We start from the raw sequence: 27,963 nt of genomic DNA, 5'->3' as shown, positions 1-27,963 counted from the left end.
CTGTACAAATTGTAAATAGCTTTTCGCTCCCTGTATTTCACCTCTTCCGCCTTCATAATTTGAAAGAGAGTATTCCGGTCAACATCGTCAAAGGCTGTCTCTAAGTCTACAAATGCTAGAAACGCGGCTTGAAAACCGAGAACGTGTTATTCACGCATGCCGTCGCGAAAGACTCCGAGGACGCAAGAACAGTTGCTATTAAGTCCCCGTTTCAGCCCGATTCTCTCTAATTTAATGTTTAACTCAGGTGGAGAGGGACTTTGCCAAGTATCTGTGTTGTAATATCATCAAAATGTTTGAAATCGATTGAAAAATTTGACAAACACAATAAAAAAAGCAGAAAATAGTTATTTACATAAAAATCTGTTTCTTATAATTTTGTTTAAATCAGGCTAAGAAGCACAAAACAATTTCTGTTCGGCCAAAACAGATTCCTAAACCAATGCAAATAGCCTTGAAAACTGATGCCTGTGAATTTTTTTTTTAGCTATGATAATTCTTGTAGAATTTAAAATTGACAACTAAGGGCACATGCAATAGATAATAGTAAGGGGGTGAATTATTCATGCATCCTGGAAGCATACCCTAGGCTGTGGCTAAGCCATGTCTCCGCAATATCCTTTCTTTCAAGAGTGCTAGTTTTGCAAGGTTCACAGGAGAGCTTCTGTACAGTTTGGAAGGTACGATACGAGGTACTGGCAGAAGTAAAGCTGTGAGGACGGGGCGTGAGTCATGCTTGGGTAGCTCAGAGGTAGAGCACTTGCCTGCGAAAGGCAAAGGTCCCGAGTTCGAGTCTCGATCCGGCACACAGTTTTAATCTGCCAGGAAGTTTTATTCATGCATCATTTATGCATTGCATACACCCCACGTCTTTAGTTGTAATTTCTACAAGTACGTTGATCGCTATTAAAAACTCACAAGTACATATTTTCAGAACTATCTGTATAGGCATAGGAATCTCTAAAATCATGTTGTATTAAGTAGTATTTTTTTATTTAGATAATTATTTGTATATAATTTCAAAATTCCTCTCCCTTCTATTTTTGACTCCCCCAGTAAGCTGTATGTACTAAGTATTGCTTCAGCGCGCACTGCATGCTTGTCACAGCAAATGCTACGTAGTAAACTGGATGGTTTGATCACAGTAGTGGACAGCTGCATGTTAGTTCCGTAGCTGTTGCCCGCCGCATCGTGGCTGCTCGGGTAGGCATTAAACGGCGTGTGTTCTATCCTAAAGCGTGGGCCCCCAGGGGCCAGCGGGGGTGCGGTGTCGACCCGGTCGTCGCTAGACGCGCTGCAGGAGGCGCACCTGGCTACGGCGCCGCTCACACCGGGCATCGGACAGCCCGCCGGTGCGCTCTCCCAGGAGGACACCGACCCGGACCTCATCCCCAACAAGTACGGTGAGTACCACACGCCGCCCACGGCACTTGCTGTACCTCGTCCACATACCTGGTCGCAACTCCTATGGCACCGGGCAATAGTCAGCCGGCCGGCACCATGGGACAGCAGGTCATTAACGGTGACATCACAACCAACTCGTAGGGTGAGTACCGTATTCCAGGACGGCACAGCGAACAATCTCAGAGGCTGTGAGCTTATCGCACCATTAATCGGTGACTCCACCAGCACCATAGTAGCGGACGACGATCTTCCTCACCTTATGTCTAAAATTTTGGGTTACGCTGATAGCAATTCCACCTATACAGTCCGCAAGCCGTCTTACGATGTATGGCGGAGTGTACTTTGTGTACCAGGTCACTTCCTCCGTTTCCTGTACCAGTCACGTATGGTTCGCAGAAAGAACGGGTGCTGGTAAGCCACCATGTGGGCTCGAATCTTTCTAACTTTATCAAATGGATCAAATGGCTCTGAGCACTATGGGACTTAACTTCTAAGGTCATCAGTCCCCTAGGACTTGGAACTACTTACACCTAACTAACCTAAGGACATCACACACATCCATGCCCGAGGCAGGATTCGAACCTGCGACCGTAGCGGTCGCGTGATTCCAGACTGTAGCATCTAGAACCGCTCGTCCACCCCGGCCGGCTCTAACTTCATCATCACGGTCTTCCCGCGAGAAGTACTTAGAAGGAAGCAATATAGTGTTCTTCCCATGTAGGAATGTGCACTCTCGGAACTTTAGCAGTAGACCATAACGCGAAGCAGAACGCTTTTCTTGCCGCATCTGCCATTGGAGTTGTCTGAGAATCTCCGTGACGCTTTCGCACTTACTAGACGAACTTGTAACGAAACGTGGTGCTCTTCTATGGGCTTTCTCAAGATCCTCTAGAGCTCCTATCTGGTTCGATCCCATAGTGAAGAGCAATATTTAGTTATTGGTCGAGCGAGGGTTTTGTAAGATATTTCATTTGTTGATGAACTACGTTTCCTTCGGACTCTTGCTCTCAATCTCAGTCTGGCATTTGCCTTAAGCGTAATTAATTTTATGTGGTAGTTCCATTTCAGATCGCTGCATGGTCCTGTTCCTAGATAGTTATGGACGCAACTGCTTCCAGTGGTTGTACTACGATTTTGTAATCATATAATAAGGTATCGTACTGTCTAACTATTCACAACACGTTACATACTTTCACAAAGTGTATATCCTATGCAATTCTTCCTGCATTTCTAGTGTCATGACTTCTCTGTTTACAGTAGCATCGTACGCGAAAAGTCTCATGGATATTCGGACGTTATCTGTCAGGTCATTATATATTTTTTGAAACGTAATGGTCCTGTGACAACCCCCTGTGGCACGCCCGGAGTTACTTTACGTCTACATCCACACTCCGCAAGCCACGTGACGGTGTGTGGCGGAGGGTACCCTGAGTACCTCTATCGGTTCTCCCTCCTATTCCAGTCTCGTATTGTTCGTGGAAAGAAGGATTGTCGGTATACTTCTGTGTGGGCTCTAATCTCTCTGATTTTATCCTCATGGTCTCTTCGCGAGATATACGTAGGAAGGAGCAATATACTGCTTCACTCTGCGGTGAATGTATGTTCTCGAAACTTTAACAAAAGCCCGTACCGAGCTACTGAGCGTCTCTCCCACAGGAGTTTATCTATCATCTCCGTAACGCTTTCGCGATTACTAAATGATCCGGTAACGAAGCGCGCTGCTCTCCGTTGGATCTTCTCTATCTCTTCTATCAACCCTATCTGGTACGGATCCCACACTGCTGAGCAGTATTCAAGCTGTGGGCGAACAAGCGTACTGTAACCTACTTCCTTTGTTTTCGGATTGCATTTCCTTAGGATTCTTCCAATGAATCTCAGTCTGGCATCTGCTTTATCGACGATCAACTTTATATAATCATTCCATTTTAAATCACTCCTAATGCGTACTCCCAGATAATTTATGGAATTAACTGCTTCCAGTTGCTGACCTGCTATTTTGTAGCTAAATGATAAGGGATCTATCGTTCTATGTACTCGCAGCACATTGCACTTGTCTACATTGAGATTCAATTGCCATTCCCTGCACCATGCGTCAATTCGCTGCAGATCCTCTTGCATTTCAATACAATTTTCCATTGTTACAACCTCTCGATACACCACAGCATCATCTGCAAAAAGCCTCAGTGAACTTCCGATGTCATTCACCAGGTAATTTATGTATATTGTGAAATGCAACAGTCCTATGACACTCCCCTGCGGCACACCTGAAATCACTCGTACTTCGGAAGACTTCTCTCCATTGAGAATGACATGCTGCGTTCTGTTATCTAGGAACTCCTCAATCCAATCACACAATTGGTCTGATAGTCCATATGCTCTTACTTTGATCATTAAACGACTGTGGGGAACTGTATCGAACGCCTTGCGGAAGTCAAGAAACACGGCATCTACCAGTGAACCCGTGTCTATGGCCCTCTGAGTCTCGTGGACGAATAGCGCGAGCTGGGTTTCACACGACCGTGTTTTTCGAAACCCATGCTGATTCCTACAGAGTAGATTTCTAGTCTCCAGAAAAGTCATTGTACTCGAACATAATACGTGTTCCAAAATTCTACAACTGATCGACGTTAGAGATATAGGTCTATAGTTCTGCACATCTGTTCGACGTCCCTTCTTGAAAACGGGGATGACCTGTGCCCTTTTCCAATCCTTTGGAACGCTACGCTCTTCTAGAGACCTACGGTACACCGCTGCAAGAAGGGGGGCGAGTTCCTTCGCGTACTCTGTGTAAAATCGAACTGGTGTCCCATCAGGTCCAGCGGCCTTCCCTCTTTTAAGCGATTTTAATTGTTTCTCTACCCGTCTGTCGTCTATTTCTATATCTACCATTTTGTCATCTGTGCGACAATCTAGAGAAGGAACTACAGTGCAGTCTTCCTCTGTGAAACAGCTTTGGAAAAAGACATTTAGTATTTCGGACTTTAGTCTGTCATCCTCTGTTTCAGTACCAGTTTGGTCACAGAGTGTCTGGACATTACCGGCCGAAGTGGCCGTGCGGTTCTAGGCGCTGCAGTCTGGAACCGCGAGACCGCTACGGTCGCAGGTTCGAATCCTGCCTCGGGCATGGATGTGTGTGATGTCCTTAGGTTAGTTAGGTTTAACTAGTTCTACGTTCTAGGGGACTAATGACTTCAGAAGTTGAGTCCCATAGTACTCAGAGCCATTTGAACCATTTTTTTGTCTGGACATTTTGTTTTGATTCACCCACCGCTTTGACATAAGTCCAAAATTTCTTAGGATTTTCTGCCTAGTCAGTACATAGAACTTTACTTTCGAATTCATTGAACGCCTCTCGCATAGCCCTCCTCACACTACATTTCGCTTCGCGTAATTTTTGTGTGGCTGCAAGACTTTGGCTATGTTTATGTTTGGTGTGATGTTCCCTTTGCTTCCGCAGCAGTTTTCTAACTCGGTTGTTGTACCACGGTGGCTCTTTTCCATCTCTTACTCTCTTGCTTGGCACATACTCATCTAACGCATATTGTACGATGTTTTTGAACTTTGTCAACTGATCGTCAACACTATCTGTACTTGAGACAAAACTTTTGTGTTGAGCCGTCAGGTACTCTGTAATCTGCTTTTTGTCACTTTTGCTAAACAGAAAAATCTTCCTACCTTTTTTAATATTTCTATTTACGGCTGAAATCATCGGTGCCGTAACCGCTTTATGATCGCTGATTCCCTGTTCTGCGTTAACTGTTACAAATAGTTCGGGTCTGTTTGTCACCAGAGGGTCTAATATGTTATCGCCACGAGTCGGTTCTCGGTTTAACTGCTCAAGGTAGTTTTCGGAAAAAGCACTTAAAAAAATTTCACTGGATTCTTTGTTCCTCCCACCCGTTATGAACGTTTGAGTCTCCCAGTCTACATCCGGCAAATTAAAATCTCCACCTAGAACTATAACATGGTGGGGAAATCTACTCGAAATATTTTCCAAATTATCCTTCAGGTGCTCAGCCACAACAGCTGCTGAGCCAGGGGGCCTATAGAGACATCCAATTACCTTGTCTGAGCCTGCTTTAACCGTGACCTTCACCCAAATCATTTCACATTTCGGATCTCCGTCAATTTCCTTCGATACTATTGCACTTCTTATCGCTATAAACACGCCTCCCCCTTCACTGTCCAGCCGGTCTCTGCGGTATACATTCCAATCTGAGTTTAGGATTTCATTACTGTTTACGTCTACATGGGCGTTGTGACCGTTTTTTAATGAGAGCAGTTCTGGGACCTTTCTATAGACGCTCCTGCAGTTTACTATTAGCACATTAATATTGTTATTCCCTGTTGCATTTTGCCTACTCCTACCTTGCCGCGTCTCAGGAGGCGTCTTGTCGGGCCTAGGGAGGGAATTCTCTAACCTAAAAAAACCCCATGTGCACTCCCCACGTACTCCGCTACCCTTGTAGCCGCTTCCGGCGTGTAGTGCACGCCTGACCTATTCAGGGGGACCCTACATTTCTCTACCCGATAGCGGAAGTCGATAAATTTGCACCCCAGGTCTCCGCAGAATCGTCTGAGCCTCTGGTTTAATCCTTCCACTCGGCTGCAAACCAGAGGACCGCGATCGGTTCTGGGAACGATACCACAAATAGTTAGCTCTGATTCCATCCCGCGAGCGAAGCTTTCCGCCTTCACCAATTCCGCCAACCGCCTGTGCGAACTGAGGATGACCTCTGAACGCAGACGGCAGGAGTCACTGGTGCCGACATGAGCAAAAATTTGCGTCTGAAGACTTCTCTCCGTTCAGAATGATTTCCTTTGTTCTGTTGTCTAGAAACTCTTCAGTCCCGTCAACACTGCTCCTATTTTGTTCATTAGGCGCCCTTGTGGAACTGTATCGAACGTCTGTCGGAAGTAAAGAAATACGGTATCTACCTGAAGGCCCGTATGCACTGCTTTCTGTGTCTCGTGAACTAATAGAGCCAGCTGGGTTTCAAACGGCCGTAAATTACGGGATCCATGTTGGACCGTACAGAGGAGTTTTTCGGTCTCCAGAAATATAAAAATGTTCTAGTATAAAACATGTTCCGAAATTCTAAACCGTACCGACGTGAGGATATAGGCCCATAGTTTGCTGCGCCTGTTCGACGACCCTCATTGGAAGCGCTTATTTCCAAACAGTAGGGACGCTTCTTATTCCATACGGTATGTATTACATGGCTTGTAATGATGGTCACCGCTGATGGTCGTTCCACTTACCACTATAATCACATGTCGTTTACTGGCTCAGCTTTTAACTCTCCTTATTTCGCAATTTTCTTTATTTTATCTTATTTTGTACACTGTTTCACAGCACTAAGGAATCTCTTTCAAGTCCTTGAACTTTTTTCTTCTACATCTATACCAGGCAACACACCTTAAGGAGTGTGGCAGGGAGTAGCCTATGTACTACAGTCTCTTTTGGCCGTTCCTGTTTAAGCAGGTCGGTAAACCTCAAACTGTGCTCGCATCTAGCTAATTTTACGTCCATAGTCTTTTCTCCAGGTATACCTACTCTCTAGGAAAATTTGCTTACCGGTACTCTATTTTAACAACAAACCACTACGTCAGGCTGAACATTATTATTGTAGTGTCTGCTACTGGAGTTACACGATCATCTACGTAACGCTTTCGAGCTTACAAAATGAGCCTGTGACGAAATGCACGGCTCTTCTTTGGATCTTCTCTATTTCTTCTAGGAACTTGCCTAGTACCGGACACAGGCCGACAACGAATATTCAAGCACTGGTCGAACGAGGGCATTGTAACCTACCTCCTTCGTGTTTGGACTACATTTCCTGAGTGTTACAGCTTCTAGAGCTTATTATGTTATGTGTGTAATCATACAGAAACCGATCTTTGCGTTTACATCCTAGTCACCTGATTGGGACCCAGAATTCTTTGCTGTAGAGAAGCGCAGGAATTGGAATGCATTATTATTTATTTTATTTTATTTTCCCCGCCTTATTCCTGAGGTCCTTTGTATGTTCCCACAAATATATCGGAATTATACGATTTTCTTTATTCATCTTCTAGATAGCTTATTTGCTTCTCTTGTTGACTTCATGCCTAAATTCTACGGTTAGACCAACAGCACAAGTGAAATGACACAGTCTTAGAGACTTTACTGGCCACATACAGATATGATTTTACGCGCACGGGCGACAGTGCGAAGTGGAATCGAGAAGGGAGTCGCGCCAGGCTAATTCCTGCACTTATGTGAACTGCTATGCCAGCATGGCTTAGTGGCTAACGCACCTGCCTATTAAGCAGGGGACCTAGTTTCGATTCCCGGCCACGGTGCAAATTTTCACTTGCCATTTCAGTCTTCTTCTTCTTTTAGTGTTCAACCCTAAGGTTGGTTTGCAGCATAGCGTCATTCCTCTCCTGTGTCTGCCTTCCTCTTCATTTCCACGTATGTGTTACATTCAACGTCATTCATGATCTATTCATTCATTTCAGTCTGTAAACACAAAAACAATGTAATTTGGCACTACTGCAACACACTGTACTGTACCCACGCACTTAGCTTCTGTGCCTCTTAGCACGAGAGGAGGCTAGCTTGCTGGAAACCTGGCTCAGGAGTACACCAACTCTAACCCAGTCAATTCTGATATGTAACACATGCCGGCTTCACATCGCTAGAGCTACCACATACCTGACGTCTGCGCTCCTACGACACTAGCGGTCGGCTAGCCCACTGGACACGGGCAAGGCAACACCGACCACGAACACATCACCAAGAAAAACGGTGAGGCATAGAATGAATTTTCACTCTAGACAGGTGTGTGCAACGGTATGAAACTTCCTCACAGATTAAAACTGTGTGCCGGACCGGGACTCAAACTGGGGTCCTTTGCCTTTCGTGAACATGAGTCACGACCCGTCCTCACAGCTTTACATCCGCCTGTACCTCATCTCTCACCTTCCGAACATCACACAGATTCTCCTGTGTAATTTGCGGAACTAATACTCCTTGAAAAATGGAAATTGCAGGAACATGGCTTAGACACAGGGCTGGAGGATTGTTTCCAGAATGAATTAATTTCAGTTTGCGGCCCAGTCTGGTACACCGTTCTAATGTGGCAAGAAGTTTCACGGTGAGGACTATTTGCCAGGCTGGTGTTTTTAGACAAACATGGCTGAAACCCGTGTCTCAAGAGAGACAGGCCAATTCACTAGCTCGATGAGATAGGAGAAGATTTACTCTGACATCCACGTGAGCTGTGTTGATTACCACGCAACAGACTGGTACTGCCAGTACTTTCTAATTTATCCTTACAGCAGGCATCGGCCACGCCGCTGGGTCGCTGGGGGCAGAAGAGCAATGTGAAGTGTTCCCTCCTGTGCTATTAGTTAGTTTTTAATGTACTGATAAATTGTAAAGTATTCAACGCAAGCATCCACTTCAACATCGACGAAACGAAATTTATTTCTCTTTTACGTTCATTGAGAAATTTAAATGAATTTACTTTCTTAAGTTCTCTGAAATTTTTTTTTAATATTTATGGTTCCAACGAAAAAGTACAGATTGACGATGTTGGTCGTGGGTGTGTATGGTGACACGTAGTTATTTTAATACTCTCACATACATAAAATATTTTGCAAAAAATTATATTCACCCTTAAGTAAATAAGCGCCTAACGACAGAGCGCTAATGTCGCTCCATGGCGGCGCCACGAAACCATCCACTTCCAACTGAGATAAAACGGCAAAAAAGAATCTCCATGATTCAGTTAGTATGAGAGCAATAATAGGTTAATTAGTAGTTGAAATAAAAACGTTTTAAGATTAAATACAACATTGTTACTCAAAAAAGTGCCTCTATACAATAAACCTACATCTACTCTAATGGACGTCCAAAATGGGAAGAAGGATAGTAAAAAAAATTCTAAGAACGGTTATCTCTTACAAAAATAATTTTCTTTTGAAAGGACGATTGGTGTAAATTCAATGTAGTATATTTACTTTGCTCCCAAAAAGGACTTTACACGATGTGTACTCTGCATTATAAGTGTTACACAGTAGCTCACAAATATTAGTTTATACAATAATACTGTATGCATCAATGTTCCCCATGAGTGGGATTATGATAAAGAGACGCTGTAACGATATTAAAACTTTTACGACTGCTGTCAGTAGGTTTGGTGATCCGAAACTCCTTTGCATGACCTCTCCCTCAATTTTGGATTTCATCTTGACTATGCGTAACGGAAGTTGAATCATTGCCTTATGGGGTTGAATCTGAGTCCAATGGCATTTCAGAGTGTAGTCATGGAGGGAATTTTCACGTGAACGTTTGGGCTTCATCTTGATGCACCTCATAAGGCATGTCGAATTATCGTAATCCAACATCCTCTGGTGTAGTTACTATGTGACTTGCAAGATCGTGAAGTTGATTCGAGATTTACGGCGGTATAGTACCCGCAGCCACACCAAATGGTGTTGAATTAAGATAACCCGATTTACTTAACGAGATACATGATATCGACTGGCAAGATTAATTGCAAGAAACTGAATCCTTTAAGCTGCTAAATCGATCAGAAATAGATAGAAAAAAAATCTTATTTGAAAGAAAACAATAAATAAATAAATAATTTTTATTTTCTACAAAAAAGATATTTCACAGCTGACGTCCCCATTTCTTCTAGCTTTATAAGAGAAACACCATTAAAATACAATATTTTTACAGATCGTTGGAGAGACTCTTAGTACTAAATAATGATAGTGTTGTTAGCGACGAAGGTATATGGGAAAACTATAGTGTTAACTTACTTACGTCTCTGATTGGTAAGACAACATCATAACTATAAATGAAAGTGAAAACGTAGAGAATCCACAATTTTGACATGCCCATTTGTAATTATGAACTTGTTCTACCAAGCAGCAAAGGAGCAATCAACTAACACGGCTAACTGTGCCACCACAGCGCAGTTATCAATCTTTAATATTATATGACATCTACAATTTTGTGCTTCTCTTTTATAAGTTGCCATGTTGTACACGTTCACACTATATACGTCCAGTATTTAAACGGTTTTCTATCATCTGACGTAATTTGAATCGTCTGCAATAAATACATACAGCAGTCATCATCTAAGAAGTCATTGTACACGTCACACTGTACTTACATTTCTCTCTTAGGATGTTAAGATCGCTGTAGATAAGTGATAAATAAGATCGACTGTGCAGTTAAGTACCTCTTACATGCAGAAAGATTATGTAACTATCTTGGTATTTATACTGTTTTTGTCCAATATGTTTGTATGCACGCTGTACATGCACACGCATGGACACAAACACATTATTCGAAACATATCTTTTTCTTTCCTTATCATTTGTTTATCTCAATTAGTTTATTGAGGTGTATTACTTTATGGTGCCTATTTCCTGTTTTCAAACGTATAGCAAACGTCTGCAGACGAAACAAATTATCGAAGTGGAAATCTTTTCCCGTATCAGTTGTACAAGCATGTAAAAGAATGTAATAAGGGCTCGAATTTGCAAACATTTTAATATACCTTCTTGCCAGTTTGTCAACCAACTTGTCGCATCTTCTCGAAGTATTTATCATAGTGACCTATGCGTACGCCTCGAAGATCACACTATCCTCGGGGCGCAGACTTTATGCATTTTGGTCACGTAGTATATTACTGTATTCGAGGGCCAGTGGAAGTTGTTAAAATTTCAATTTCCTTCAATCCTATTCCATTTTCGCAATACCAGATATTGGTTCACATCAGTTCAGTGAATAGTATCACGCGTTTATAAACACGCCAGATGGCGCAAAGCGGACGCGGTCCCGAATGAGCATTTCCACCAACTCCTCACCCCAACCCCCCAACCCCTTTCCCACCCTCGTTCTCTCCTGCTGTGTTTGGGAATATATAAAGTCGGGCTTTCCAAAGACGCATATAGAGATTTCTGTACCAGTTCGATAATGTGTGCGTACTTATACGCTCACGCGCAAGTGTATGTGTGTGTGTGCATGTGTGTTTGTGTGCGTATGCGCACGCGCATGCGTACCGCGGTGTGAGTGCAGGCCTGCCGGTGCATTTTAAGCGCAGAGAAATCGCCGGCAACTATTCAGTTCCTGCACAGTAGCATGAATTTTACATTTATATGCTGATCGTTGCGTCGGATGTTGGCGGCGCTGTAATACCCCGCCTGGTCGATGCCGTATAGCGGATAGACATCACCGTTCGCTACCTGAAAGGAAATCAAATGCAGGGGGAGGCATATCCTGATATGCTGGTTGTTCGCTGCCGCCACTACACATTTCGGGAATGCGTCGCGCTGACATTAATTGAGCGGATCTGATAGCTACGTCAGCCTAGTGCCACTGCTGGCTCATGTTGGAATGCTCAGCCTTGCGTACCGGAGACCAAATCATGCGTACCTCTCCGGCTGATTTCACAATCTGCAGGCCCGGAGAAGTAGATGCCGAGACATTCAGCAGTTGACTCGTCGCAGACTGTAATATATACCGGGTGGTTATAATTAAAATGCAGGTACTCGCAGAGGTCCAGTACGTTCTGTAATTATCATATGGCGCCACACTTAGTAGATATTCCATTTCGTTAATCCGGAACCGATGTATGGTGGAAAAAAATTAGTTCTAATTTTGCTCACAAGGTGCAAATCTGGCGCTATGAATGCAAGAAAGACGTTTAGAAGTGTTTCCATATGTAGTGGATAATGAACGGGACGCGGGCAGAAAATGTCAAGCAAGAGAGAAAGGCGTAATATTTATATTATTATTAACCGCCACAGTCACAATTTGTTCAATATGAGCACCAGATACGTCGACGAGATTCTGTAGAGCGCCATATTTGCACCTGGTGGCCAAAATTGAAACTTATTGTTTTCCAAAGAAAATCGGTTCCTCACAAACGGATAAGCATATATAATGAGTTTCACTGCCATACGATAGTTACAGCCTACGCTGGACTTCTGTGAGTAGCTGTACTTTAATTTGAACCATCCGGTAGGCCATCGATAAACGAGAGCAAGTTCACCACAAAGGCAACTCATATACCACCACACTGTACTGTTCACTGGAGAGCCAAAAACTAGGAACTATCAGATAATGGTGTGAACTGTATATTTACACTGATAACTCAAACGTTGTGACTACTGACCACTGTGTGACTCTGAAACCAATCTGCATTAGTAACCATTTCGTAACCTGCGAGTGCTATCCACTCGCCATCACAATAAACAGCATTGCATGTTATTCGACATGGCATAAATAATTTGGTTTCTGCGTACAATGGAAACAAAGTCAGACTGAAGCAACGCCTAAGTGCATTCATGATTATATTTTTTAACGAAGGAGGGCCCTATCATATGAAGCAAGGTTTATAAATGGGTGAGGGCTCCATAAATGACTAAATTCAGATAAAAACCATACCGAATATTACTCCGAAGCTACGCTTGGAAAAAAAGCACACAAAATTAAAATGAATAACTGAAGCTAATAATGTGGGACTTTTATGGACATCGTTAGGGAGACTGACTAAATCTCAAGTGGGCACCCGAGGGCTGTAGCAACATTGCACCCGAGCATCAGGGATTAACTCCCGGAAGCAGAAACTTCATAATGTGCCGAGCAAGCTTTGAGGACCACCCCAAAATTGCCATCCAACCTGAGCAAAGCCTTCATCCTGTAACACTACAGTAGACCCAGGATGTCCCGGAATCCGCATCTCTGTGTGAGAATTTTTCTGTCAAAACATGCATGCGCACGTGACAACGGAGCGAGAAAATGACGAGAGAGCGAGTACTTGCATGCGTCGAGTATCCACTGCACTCTTTCGTGCTGAAAACAGAGAAATCCGTGTAGCGCGTTTCCTTATAGAGGAAGGAGCACGGGGAAATGAAATTCAGCGAAGAAAGGGGCAAATATGCGGAGAACACTGCATGTCGGTTGCGATTTCGACACTCAGGCCCAACCGAGGGTCAATGGCTGTCACCGTTATTGCTGGTCTTCAATAATGAAGGCATACACATGACGGAGAATGGTATCGGTAATGCGGCATGGTGGTGTGGCTTGCGTCGTCGGCCAGTGACATTCGTCCTTGAAGCGTTTGTGCCAAGCCTCAAATCTTGCAGTTTGTACTTCTATTTTACGTGTTAATTTTTTACTTCTTGACTGAAAGAAACTGTGGCACATCAATGTTCGATCTTCTACTCTCCAAATGACGAAGCGATTTGCGTGGTACAGAATCTCCTTAGGTTGTATGCTAGGTTCTAGAGCTTTTTTTATTGCCCCATTATTTATAAAACCTTGTGCTAAAACTTCAACTTTTTCATTTATTTTATTTTCGTACAGAAAAATTTGCCGGACGCTTTCAGTATGACGTGTCACTCTACGAGAGAAGGTAGTAATTGTGTTGCAGCGATGTTAGTTGATGTGACGCATTTATGCTTTTGAGAGGGGTGTATGCTGCATGCTGTACTATTTTTGGCTGGTCAAAACTGTGTGCATAGTCAGAACATACACCCCGTTAAAGAGTATGGAAATATAATACCTGTTACCTTCCATGACACTACAACTCCCGCTTTGAGTCGTTAAAATTACGCGCCAGAGCAAAAAAAAAAAAAAAAAAAAAAAAAAAAAAAAAAAAAAAAAAAAAAAAAAAAAAAACTGTTTTAACATAGACATCAGTGCTACAGCATTTTGCACTTCATCCGGACACTGAAATTACAGTGAGATATTCAGTACTGAAGAGGAGTACTCATAAGTCTATTCATTAAACTATTCCCAGCAGTCCTATATCAAATTGTATTGGTGTTTTACTACTCGCTACACAATTTCTTCCGTAATATCAGTTTAGAATTATTGTTGATATTGAAGTAATGGATCACAAGGTACCAACTCTTCTGAAATAGATACAGCAAAAAAATCTACCTCACAAAACGGAAAATTACTACATAACGCAGTTGTTGAAACAGACGCTTTTTACACATCTTAAAACTCAGCAACTGTGCTAGATCTCAAAAATCATTTAAAAACAAAAAGGAGGAAATTATCAGAAAAGTCTTGGAACAAAATGATAAAGTAGTGTTTGGGATGAAAAGAAATCACCGGAGGTCCATCAGCTCGTAGAAGAAAATCACAGACGCCATCCAACTGATGAAAAAATGCTTACAAAGGAAACTTTACACTTAGCGCTGCCGATTAGAAAAGACAAGAAACGGCTGTCAGAAGTTAACGAAGACCTACACTGAGCTGACTAAAGTCGTAGGATAGCGATATGCACATACATAGATGATAGAAAGGCAGTGAATTGATGGAGCTGTCATTTGTACACATGTGGTTTGTGCGAAAAGGTTTTCGACGTGATTATTGCCGCACGGCGGGAATGAACATACTTTGAAGATGAAATGGTTGATGGAGGTAACGCATGAGACAGCACGTTTCAGAATTGTCAGGAAATTCCGCCTTCCGAGATCCACAGTGTCAAGGGTGCGCCGACAACTCCAGATTTCAGGCATTGTCTCTCACCACGGACGACGCAGTGGCCGATGGCCCTCACTCAACGATCGAGAGCAGCGCGTTTGCTTATAGTTGTCAGTGCTAATACAGAAGAAACTCTGCATGAAATAACCGCAGAAATCAATGTGGGAAGTACGCCGATAGTATGCGTTGGGACAGTGCTGCGGAATTTGGCGTTAATGAGCTATAGCTCAAAATGGTTCAAATGGCTCTGAGCACTATGGGACTTAACTTCTGAGGTCATCAGTCCCCAAGATCTTAGAACCACGTAAACCTAACTAACCTAAGGACATCACACACAGCCTTGCCCGAGGCAAGTTTCGAACTTGCGACCGTAGCGGTCGCACGGTTTCAGACTGAAGCACCTAGAACCGCTCGGCCACAACAGCCGGCTGTGCTACAGCAGAAGACAACTGACGCAAACGGCGTTTCTGACAGTACGACATCGTCTGCAGCACGTTTTCTGGGCTCATGATCATATCGGTTGCACCCTAGACTGGAAAACCGTGGACTGGTCAGATGAGCCACGATTTCACTTGATAAGAGCTGACAGTACGGTTTGAGGCGCAGACCCCATGAAGCCAACTCGCCAAGAAGGCACCGTGAAAGCTGGCGGTGGCCCCACAATGGTGTGAGCTGTGTTTACATGGAATGGACAGGGACTTCTCCTCCAACTGAATCGATCATTGACTGAAAATGGTTATGTTCGGCCACATGGAGAGCATTTGCAGCCATTCATGCAGACATCCCAAACAGCGTTGGAATTTTTATGGAATACAATGCGCTGTCACTGGGCCACAACTGTTCACGATCGATTTTAAGAACATTCTCGACCATTCGAGGACGTGAAATGAATCACATCGAGTATTTATGTGACATAAACCATAGATCAATTCGTGCACATAATCCAGCACCGGCGACACTCTGGCAATTACGGACTGATCAATATTTCTGCAGTGTACTTCCAACGACTTGCTGAGTCGCTGCCACGTGTTGTTGCTGAACTACGCCGGGTAAAAGGATATCCGAAACGATATGAGCAGGTGTGTGTGTGTGTGTGTGTGTGTGTGTGTGTGTGTGTGTGTGTGTGTTGTGTATTGAACTGGGGACCTAGAAAGGACGGAGAGGCTTCATCCCGCCGTAGCCCTCAGTGGTTCACAACCCCACAACAGGCCACAGCAGTCCACCCACCTCACAGCTGCGCCATACTGAACCCAGGGTTATTGTCTGTTCGGCCCACAGTAGACACCCCCACCCCTCCCTCCCGGTAACTTGTCATACCAGACGAGTGTAACCCCAGTGTTTGCGTGGCAGAGTAATTGTGGTATACGCGTAGGTGGAGACAGTGTTTGCGCAGCAATCGCCGACATATAAGGGCAACCAGCCCGCATTCGCCGAGGCAGATGGAAAACCACCTTAAAAACCATCCACAGACTGACTGGCACAGTGGACCTCGACACTAATCCGACGTGCGAATTCGTGTCGGGGACCGACACGCCTTGCCGCTCGGGAAGCAGCGCGTTAGACCGCGCGGCTAGCTGGGTGGTCTATATGAGAAGGTACTCAACGACTTCTGTCAACTCGGTGTAAAGGAGACTGGCAGTCACTGAAAATACACTACGGGCCATTAAAATTGCTACACTACGACGATGACGCGCTACAGACGCGAAACTTAACCGACAGGAAGAAAATGCTGTGATATGCAATTGATTAGTTTTTCAGAGCATTCACACAAGGTTGGCGCCGGTGGTGACACCTACAACGTGCTAACATGAGGAGAGTTTCAAACCGATTTCTCATAAACAAACAGCAGTTGACCGGCGTTGCCTGGTGAAACGTTGTTGTGATGCCTCGTGTAAGGAGGAGAAATGCATACCATCACGTTTCCGACTTTGATTAAGGTCGGTTTGTAGCCTACTGCGATTGCGGTTTATCCTATAGCAACATCGCTGCTCACGTTGGTCGAGATCCAATGACTGTTAGCAGAATATGGAATCGGTGGGTTCAGGAGGGTAATATGGAACGCCGTGCTGGATCCCAAAGGCCTCGTATCACTAGCAGTCGAGATGACAGGCATCTTATCCGCATGGCTGCAACGGATCGTGCATCCACGTCTCGATCCCTGAGTCAACAGATGGGGACGTTTGTAAGACAACAACCATCTGCACGAACAGTTCGACGACGTTTGCAACAGCATGGACTATCAGCTCGGAGACCATGGCTGCGGTTACCCTTGACGGTGCATCACAGACACGAGCGCCTGCGATGGTGTACTCAACGACGAACCTGGGTGCACGAATGGCAAAACGTCGTTTTTTCGGATGAATCTAGGTTCTGTTTACAGCATCATGACGGTCGCATCCGTGTTTGGTGACATCGCTGTGAACGCACATTGGAAGCGTTTATTCGTCATCACCATACTGGGGTATCACAAGGCGTGATGGTATGGGGTGCCAGTGGTTACACGTCTCTGTCACCTCTTGTTCGCTTTGACGGCACTTTGAACAGTGGACGTTACATTTCAGATGTGTTATGACCCGTGGTTCTACCCTTAATTCGATCCCTTGGAAACTCTACTTTTCAGCAGGATAATGCACGACCGCATGTTGCAGGTCCTGTACGGGCCTCTCTGGATACAGAAAATGTTCGACTGCTGCCCTGGCCAGCACATTCTCCAGATCTCTCGCCAACTGAAAACGTCTGGTCAATGGTGGCCGAGCAACTGGCTCGTCACAATACGCCAGTCACTACTTTTGATAAACGGTGGTATCGTGTTGAAGCTGCATGGGCAGCTGTACCTGTTTACGCCATCCAAGCTCTGTTTGACTCAATGCCCAGGCATATCAAGGCCGTTATTACGGCCAGAGGTGGTTGTTCTGGGTACTGATTTCTCAGGATCTATGCACCCAAATTGCGTGAAAATATCATCAGACGTCAGTTCTAATATAATATATTTGTCGAATGAAGCTTACGGCAAATAATGGAGAAGTGTTACGAGTGGAACAGTGAATTGTATCTATGCTTTATAGATCTAGAAAAGGCATATGACCGGGCACCTAGGAGGAAGTTCAGGGGTAAGACAAGGTTGCAACCTGTCTCCACTGTTGTTCATATTATTTATGGATCATATGTTGAAAACAATAAAATGGCTGGGTGTGATTAAGATATGTGAACACAAAATAAGCAGTCTTGCATATGCGGATGACTTAGTTGTGATGGCAGATTCGTTTGAAAGTTCGCAAAGTAATATTTCAGAGCTAGATCAGAAATGTAAGGACTATGGTATGAAGATTAGAATCTCCAAAACGAAAGTAATGTCAGTGGGAAAGAAATATAAACGAATTGAGTGCCAAATAGGAGGAACAAAGTTTGAACAGGTGGACGGTTTCAAGTACTCAGGATGCATATTCTCCCATGTTGGCAACATAGTGAAAGAACTGGAAGCGAGGTGTAGCAAAGCTAATGCAGTGAGCTCTCAGCTACGATCTACTCTCTTCTGCAACAAGGAAGTCAGTACCAAGACTAAGTTATCTGTGCACCGTTCAATCTTTCGACCAACTTTGTTGTATGGGAGCGAAAGCTGGCTGGATTCAGGTTACCTTATCAATAAGTTTGAGGTTACGGATATGAAAGTAGCTAGGATGATTGCAGGTACTAGCAGATGGGAACAATGGCAGGAGGGTGTCCACAATTGGGAAATCAAAGAAAAACTGGGAATGAACTCTATAGATGTAGCAGTCAGGGTGAACAGGCTTAGATGGTGGGGTTATGTTACACGCATGGGAGAAGCAAGGTTACCCAAGATACTCATCAGTTAAGCAGTAGAGGGTAGGAGGAGTCGGGGTAGACCAAGGAGAAGGTACCTGGATTCGGTTAAGAATGATTTTGAAGTAATAGCCTGAACATCAGAAGAGGCACCAATGTTAGCACTGAATAGGGGATCATGGAGGAATTTTATAAGGGGGACTATGCTCCAGACTGAACGCTGAAAGGTATAATCAGTTTTAAATGATGATGATGAATGCCCTTTTATCATTTGTATTTCGCCTTGGTGTAGCAATTTTAATGGCCAGTAGGGCATCACGAAATTTTAAATCCTAATTCATAACTTATTGAAAGACCATTATAGATTTTCTATTGAAATCGACGTTTAAAATAAGACAATTAGGAAACTAAACTACCCTGCTGAGAAGCATACCCGACAAGATTCGGCCTGGATAGATACCTTAAAAATAATCACAGCTAAAGAAAGGAGAGATACTCGGAGAAAAAGGAAAAAAGAGTGCTAATAACTTCAAATGTGCTCTGTAGATGGGCTCAGCGAAGCAAAATAAAACAGCACGAGATAGGAATAGATTGATGGGCTGGTTGTTGATGTATCGGGAGAGAGTGATTTCCGCCATGGCGCGGCGGCTGGCAGCAGCCGGTGTCGGCGGCCCGTTGCAGCAGCAGGCAGCAGGCAGCAGGCAGCAGCGGCAGGCAGGTGTTAAAGAGCAGCGGCTCCTAATGGCCCGCCTGCTGACGCGCGCGCTGCTAAACGAGGTGCTTAAGAGCCAGCGGCAGCGGCAGCGCCCCAGTCACCTGGCTAAATGCGCGCCAACGCCTGCGCCTGCCCGCGCCAGCGCCTGCAACCCGCGCAGCACGGCACGGCTGCGGTTCGCGCGCGCCGAATCGCAGTCGCACGCTGAGTGCCTCCCAAAAAAACTCGCGCTCTGCTTTTGTTCGCTCCACCGCGCTCCGCATTGCGCTCACCTGTATGAAAGCGCAAAGCCTGACCCACAGCGGCCCCACCGACAAGTGGCTTCCACCGCAACGTCTGCGTATACCCTGCTGCTGAAATATAAGCGCGTGTGTCGTGGCTCGGCGAGAAGAACTCTAATTTTTCAAAATTAATTCCTGTGAGAAGAGTCTGAGTAACGCAATCAAACACACTATTATCTATATATACAAGGAACGGTAACCGCTTGAGTCTTTGTTTGAATGAAATTCGTTTAAACCTACGGCTTTATTCAGATTTCGATGAAATTTTTCACGCTTTACGTTCAAGACTAGAGGAAGATCGCAGTCTACATATGTTTGTTATATAAAAACATCACCAAAAATCTCTAAAAGTTCTTGGCCTATTTACTTTTTTATGGCCTATTGACTTCAAATTTCTACACCATCCCCTAATGAACATTTGGGCAGACATACTACAAGAAAAGTCAACTGCCTAACAAACGAAATACCGGGTGATCAAAAAGTCAGTATAAATTTGAAAACTTAATAAACTACGGAATAATGTAGATAGAGAGGTAAAAATTTACACACATGATTCTAATGACACGGGGTTTTATTAGAACAAAAAAAAAGTATTGCGCGCGTCGTTTGGTGATGATCGTGTGTTCAGCCGCCACTTTCGTCATGCTTGGCCTCCCAGGTCCCCAGACCTCAGTCCGTGCGATTATTGCCTTTGGGGTTATCTGAAGTCGCAAGTGTATCGTGATCGACCGACGTTTTTAGAGATGCTGAAAGACAACATCCGACGCCAATGCCTCAACATAACTCCGGACATGCTTTACAGTGCTGTTCACAATATTATTCCTCGAGCATTTCCTGTAAAGAACATCATCTTTGCTTTGTCTTACTTTGTTATGCTAATTATTGCTATTCTGATCAGATGAAGCGCCATCTGTCGGACATTTTTTGAACTTTTGTATTTTTTTTTGTTTTTGTTTCTAATAAAACCTCATGACATTCCAAGTATGTGTGTCAATTTGTACCTCTCTATCTACATTATTCCGTGATTTATTCAGTTTTCAAATTTATGCTGACTGTTTGATCACCCAGTATACCGTGATGAACTGACTGTAATTCATATCGTGAGAATCGATTACACTGGCAGTACTCGTCTTGGAGATAACACTAGCAGACATCAAAAGTTAGCGAGACGCGCAAAAGCTCTAGAATTTTACAGGATCATGATTGAAAACTCGCATTTATTGATCAGTTGCCGTTGTTAAACGTGAAATGTGCCATAGAAGATATGTTAGCCCGTGTTTCACAGTTATTTTTATCACTAAAATCCAAAGTGCCATATACAAGCTAAGGCTGGTCATGGATTCAGCACCAACAGAAGCCACTAGATGACGGGCCGGTGAAAAGATCGAACAGAACCCTAAGTTGTCAGTACTGGACGTAAGCTTTTCGAACAATTCGAGTCATGCTGAGACACAGACCTATTTGAAACCGTGAACTCTTAGCTGAAACAACAGAAAACGAATTCTGTAAAAACACAGTGATATACTTAGCGCAAAACGTAAGACACATTAAGTTTGCGAAAATTTGCTTGAAGAAATAAATTGAAAATGAAAATAGGCACAGGACCAATCACTTTGTGTGGCCGATATTAAAAATCACGGACAATGCCGGGCATTGCAGCTAGCGAAGCACAAGTTTTAAAAGAGCAGGACGGGGGCCAGGAGGGACGATAAGAAGGTACAAAATAAAATAGTTGTTTTCGTAGGTTTCCCATTTGTATATAGCTACAAAAAATGGTTCAAATGGCTCTGAGCACTATGCGACTTAACTTCTGAGGTCATCAGTCGCCTAGAACTTAGAACTAATTAAACCTAAGGACATCACACACATCCATGCCCGAGGCAGGATTCGAACCTGCGACCGTAGCGGTCACGCGGTTCCAGACTGAAGCGCCTTTAACCGCACGGCCACACCGGCCGGCAATATATATAGCTACAGCAACGTACATTTATCTGAAACTATTTATCATAGTGAAACTATCTTTGGAGGCCAAAATACACCAGATGATAGTTAAGTACTTTTGGTATATCACTAGGGCAGAAGATTCGCTAGAAAAAGCTTTAATGGTCGGAGTAACAGAACGTCAGAGGCGTAGAAGAACCATGGGGATGTTTCCCATTTGTATATAGCTGCAGCAACGTACATTTATCTGAAACTATTTATCGTAGTGAAACTATCTTTGGAGGCCAAAATACACCAGATGAAAGTTAAGTACTTTTTGTATATCACTAGGGCAGAAGATTCGCTTGAAAAAGCTTTAATGGTCGGAGTAACAGCAGGTCAGAGGCGTATAAGAACCTTGAGGATGTTGGATAGAGGACCCTGAAGAACTGGGGACCGAATCAAAGTCCAGGTGTGCATGGAAGTGCGTCATTCATCACGTCACTCGGGATCGGAGGCGACTTGATACGTCATAGCAAGACATACACCCTTACACACGCTTCCTTCCATTACCAAACTGTTGATTAGTTGATGCTTGAGGATATGTTCTATCAACTAATGCATTCCTTTAGTCGAGTTGTGTCACACACTTATTTTCTCCGCAATTCTATCTAGTACTTTGTCATTAGTTAACCGATCTACCCATCAGATCTTCAACATTCTTGTGAAGCGCCACAATTCAGAAGACACTTCAATTCTTCATCAAACCATGTCCTCGGGAAACGTAATGGCTGTAGTTTGACTCTTCTTTCAGCCATTCACAGTACTAAACTAGATGTCAAAATAAGAAATATTTCTACTTCTTTTGATCTCATGGCCCACACACTATATTTCTTTATTTTAATTTTTATTCTATTCTATTTTTTGATTGTTTCGGTGATTAATCTCGCCTCCTTCCTTTTATTGAGCCCAGTTTATCCTCCGTATTCATTGTTACTAGGATAACAGAATAGACACTCGCGCTTTTATCCATAAGTGTGGAGAAAAGTCTGAGCTGTGAAAGTCAAGATCGTGACCTGAAGTTCCACTTCCCCTAATCTAACAAGTGAGGTACCTTTGCTCGAATGGCGAAAACCGAAAAAATATTTTATAGTACAGATATGAGACTGTTCCATCACCGATCAAGGTCATTTATCCATAAAACTCGGCATTTGTGTACAGTAGATGCTTCGATCTTAAAAAGTAAAGACATGAACGAGTAGGTTGGTTTGAACCTTGGGGTACATTACTAGGCATGGGCCTATCCCATGGTCTTCCTCCGAACTTAGAACATAGTTACACAAGGGAATCCGTAGGTGGACGTCGTGTTAATTGCTACGCAATTCGTCTTTTTTTTTTTAAATTAACAAATAGTACCAGCGGTGAAAAGAATCATAAGAGACAGATGAAATTTCGACGACTGCTGGGTAACCACCTCTACACGTTTGGATGTTTAGTCTTCTTTTATGCTTCAAACGCCCTTAAAGCCTTGCCTTCCCTTTCACAATTGTTGCATTCTAGACATGATTTCCACACTGTTTTTTCCATAACAAAGTAGAATTAACTTCCTACTTGAAGAAAATGTGACAGCTCATTCATAAAATATAATTCCAATACATCATATATTAGAATCTTTCTATAAAATCGGTATGCATGCGACAGCATAAAAACGTGATTGATCTTGGGCTCATTCCTCAGATTTTATCGTTTTTGTTGATAATAGAAAGCTATTGTTAAGTGTTTTGGATAGCTCTTTGGGTAGGAATCATTTCTACAACGAACACAGAACAACCACACAAAATAAAAAAAATAACTATTGGATCAAGACAAGAACGAGATCAAATTTAATATGAAATGATACAAGGCATATTAGTTAGGAGACGGCGGAATTCACAAACCATTTATGTTCATATAGGAAAAGATAGTAAAAGTAACTTGAAGCTGAGCCAATAAGAAACTGGAGCCAAACAAAGCTCAAAGACCGTAAGTCTTGGTTATGTTTTTAGAAAGGGTTTTGCAGCGCTGTGGCTCCTCTATAACAAGAGAGAAGTGACGGATAGTTTCACAAATTACATGCTACTTTAATAACTCTGAAGCTAAAATTTCAAGAACTGTCTACACTGTGAATGTTCCTCCGAAAGGAAGTTCACGTTGAGGTATTAAGAATCTTCGAGTATAGATTTCCCTTTCCTTCAAATCGTACTTTTTCCGTTACAAAGCTACCTAAAGTATTTCGTAGAAACTGGTATACAGATCCAAAAGACAACCTTATGGATAAACCAGAATGATTGGATAGTTCTCAATTAAAACGATTGTGTGTAGTAATTCCAAATAATGTTTTAGCCCTTGTATCATAAGCTTTGTCCTAACAGGTAACATTTCGACAGACGGTAAAGGTGGCCTAAGCGTTGTACAAAACAAAGTCTGGGATACTTCGGCTCAGGCTGCAGCGAATATTGGAATGGGAAGCAAGCTGGCAGAATGATTTTTTTCTGAAGCTTAGGGTGTACTCTGTGTTATATCTGTCAATAATATAAAAGCAACGACAAAGAGGAATGTACTTTTTGTCGAAAATTTATCTCTTACCGATGTGTTATTTCCTCTCTCCCTCACAATTTTGTCAGTTACGAGTTCATATAGATATACGTGAGGTACTAATCCCGTGAAATACTTTTCCTGTGCAATAAACGCAGAATGTTACAACTGCGAAAAGATACTGACGACACGAGAAACGAAATTACGCAACGAATTACATAAAAGATTAAAAAAGTTGAAATATGTGGAGTTATAATATTGACATGTTTCAGCTCTTCGATGAGATTCCACACGAATCTCTGCAATTTCAAATGCGAGGCCAACTGCGAAAGCTATTTAATCACGGAGCAGAAAAAAAATGCAGCGTGATATTTCAAGTTCAGTCTGCTTGCACTGTCCAACGTGTATTTATATTTACGAAGGTATTTGACTCACACGATAAAACATAACAAATAATTGTAAGAAGTGGTGTTATTTTTCTTAGGAAATTATTTTATCTAGTGACTTACCGCTACAGAGAATTTTAACAATAAACACAGTAAATATTGTGTGTGTGAAGTCTTATGGGACTTAACTGCTAAGGTCATCAGTCCTTAAGCTTACACACTACTTAACCTAAATTATCCTTAGGACAAACACACACACACTCATACCCGAGGGAGGACTCGAACCTCCGCCGTGACCAGCCGCACAGTCCATGACTGCAGCGCCTTAGGCCGCACGGCTAATCCCGCGCGGAAATAATAAATATTAGACATTACTAATCTTAGTTATCAATTCGTTTTGCATGCCGAAGTATTCTGGTGAAGATATTAAGATTCAGAATAGCAATAAGGAGTATATGTCAGCTTGTGTTTCTGGAGACATTTCTCTAATCGGTGACCGTTTGTTTCTAATGTTGCTATCTGTAAGTCTCATTTCGATCTCTCAGAATGAAATTTTCGTCTGATGTATAACTTTTTGCACTTCAAAAACTTTTCACGCTATTATAAAGTGAAAAAAGTGCTTTAAAACCTATCAAAGTGGTTAATCACGTTTCTTTATCTTCCAACTGCCGGCCGCTGTGGCCGAGCGGTTCTAGGCGCTTCAGTCTGGAACCTCCCGACCGCTACGGTCGCAGGTTCGAATCCTGCCCTGGACATGGTTGTTTGTGATGTCCTTAGGTTAGTTTGGTTTAAGTAGGTCTAAGTTCTAGGGGACTGATGACCGCAGATATTAAGTCCCATAGTGCTCAGAGCCATTTTAACCATTTTGTCTTCCAACCCTGTTGCTCTATGAGACATTGTATTCATAGAATACTTGAGAGAGTTTTATTAACCGTTCCATCGTGCTGGCGAAGTACCAGGATTAGTCATACGGTTTTAACCATCACCTCAAAAACATCAAGTTGTGGCCACGAAATCTGGTGTTAGTCTGCCTCCACATATCCACACTTTACTGCAACACATTCTTCGCAACAGTGAATCACTTTGCGAGAACCCAGGTTGCGGAAGTCTGCATTTTTGGTGTTCAGTAACATTCCACGTGCAAGTAAGCTCATGTCTGCCACGAATGGTTTCCTCATCTGAGGAAAGAGGAAGCGATATATCCGTTTCCCGGAGATATCCATTAAAGGTGCAGATAGTCACAGTAACTCAAGTTTATTTCTCCATCACAACATAACAAATTCCTCATTGTGATATGGAAGTAAATTTATTGAAATTGAGATTAAACAAACTTGTCCCACTTGCGAACAAACAAGTAATAGTTCTTTAATAACAACAGACTTATAGTTAAATGATAATTAACTCACAGCCCTAAGCTTTCGACAGGCGTTGGTATACATCTACGGGGGCAGTTGAAAATGTGTGCCCCGACCGGGACTTGAACCCGGGATCTCCTGCTTGCACGGCAGACGCTCTATCCATCTGAGACACCGAGAGCACAAAGGATAGTGAGACTGCAGGGATTTATCCCTTGCACGCTCCCCATGAGACCCACATTCCCCAGCTTAATGTCCACACACTACGTTCGTAGTGACCCTGCCCATTACACTCATTACTCGCGGCAGACAATCTTTCCGAGTCCCGTAAGAGTTCGGGCAATGCGTGTGCATCCAGCACAGAAGAAAGTAAATAGCTGCTTAGCCTTAACTATATGAAGATGGTATCTATTCTTTCGGACAGCTTAGGGTCTTGATTTAATTATCGTTTCATTCTAAGAGAGCTGCATGGTCACCGATGATATCTGTTCTTTCGACATGTCCGAAAGAACAGATATCATCTTCATATAGTTAAGGCTAACCGGCCATTGACCTACTTCTTCTGTACTGAATGTACACACATCTCCCGAACTCTTTCAGGACTCAGTAACGTTGTCTGCCGTGAGTAATGAGTGTAATTGGCAGGGTCACTACGAATGTAGTGTGTGGACATTAAGTTGGGAATGCGGGTCTCACGGGGAGCGTGGAAGGGATAAATCCCTGCAGTCGCACTATCCTCTGTGCTCTCGGTGGTTCGATGAATAGAGTGTCTGCCATGTAAGCAGGAAATCCCGGGTTCGAGTCACCGTCGGAGCACACATTTTCAACTGTCCCCGTTGATGTATATCAACGCCTGCCGACAGATTAGGGTCTTGATTTAATTATCACTTCAGTCTAAGAGAGCAGCTTGGTCACCGATGCTATCTGTTCTGTCGGACACGTCGGAAAGAACAGATACCACCTTCATAAACTTATAGTTCCTTAAACCCAAAAACATATAATTCAGTTCCTCAGTTCTTAAATTACAAAAAGAAAGTCGGCACTCTGTGCTTAAGTCTTTGAAACCAAAACGCTTCAAAGTGTCGTTAACGGGATGAGTATCGGAGGTCAATACAGTTTAGGAAAATTTCTAAGTCCGACAAGAATAAAAGTAAAAGCTCAAGTCTTAGCACCTTCTTGTCGGTGAACACAATAAACAGTAGATGTTATACCAAGTCCCAGTTAGCACGTCACCGTCGCTTACAATGGGAGATCAACCAATGTTGGTCAACTTTTGCTGGTGCATTCTATATTGAAAATAAAGAGACAGGTGTTTCGGCTTTTTGCTACATGCTACCTAGTTTTTGAAAACATCGAGGTTGACTACCAAACAGCAGGTCTATGTTAGATAGTTTTTCGCGACGTTTTTACATTCGACATTTTTTCGGTGTACCTGATAACATTTTGAAAGTGGGAACACATTCCTTTTTTTTGAGATAAAAAAAATTGTGAGGTGCGATTAATGGTTATATAGGTGTGTATAACGTACTGAAAGTTATTTTCACGATAACACGCTAGATAGGACTTCCGTAGATGGTAATGGTGAACCGACTTGCAACGAGACACTGATAACAACGAAATGTACGTCTACTTGTGAGCTGCGAGACGACTGCATTTTCCGACAGGTAAAGAATTTCACGGTACGACTTAAAAATCATGTGACAGCAGAGGAAATAATTACAAGATAGGGTAGATGCTATCAAAATTCTTGCGTTGGTCCATAATCAGTTGTCCAGGCCTGTCTTTCTAGACATCCTTTCATAAGGATGCTTGGTACGCATCCAAATTGATACCTGACAGATCTGTTGTTAGCGACGGGAATGTACCGGAGACCATGTCAATGCGGCGATATTTTCGTCAGTTGCGCATGCTTCGGAAAAATATCATTTTTTTGGCTGTTTTTACGATAAGCTGCTCAGTACTGATTGCGAAAACGTTCACGAATAGACGATCAATTACCCTACGGGCCATGAAAATTGCT

At 43.1% G+C, this 27,963-nt stretch overlaps 1 protein-coding gene across 4 annotated transcripts in view; it reads left to right on the top strand.

The window, feature by feature from the left end:
• The window catches only part of LOC124612849 (neural cell adhesion molecule 2), a 609,158-nt gene that overhangs the window by 538,720 nt on the left and 42,475 nt on the right, over positions 1 to 27,963 (top strand). For 2 of the 4 annotated variants that reach the window (XR_006979578.1, XR_006979577.1), the window contains exon 12: positions 1,251 to 1,403. Coding sequence is in view for 2 of the 4 variants with exons in the window: in XM_047141276.1 (XP_046997232.1) it covers positions 1,238 to 1,403 (166 nt within the window). In the remaining 2 variants the exon portion in view is untranslated. Of the gene's footprint in view, positions 1 to 1,237; positions 1,404 to 27,963 lie in introns of all 4 variants that reach the window. The other 2 variants (XM_047141276.1, XM_047141278.1) reach the window with 1 other exon arrangement.

The sequence above is a fragment of the Schistocerca americana genome, chromosome 4, assembly GCF_021461395.2.
Source record: "Schistocerca americana isolate TAMUIC-IGC-003095 chromosome 4, iqSchAmer2.1, whole genome shotgun sequence".
Lineage (NCBI taxonomy): Eukaryota > Metazoa > Arthropoda > Insecta > Orthoptera > Acrididae > Schistocerca > Schistocerca americana.
The sequence above is the reverse complement of the archived record's forward strand: the minus strand, read 5'-3'. Positions and strand labels throughout refer to the sequence as shown.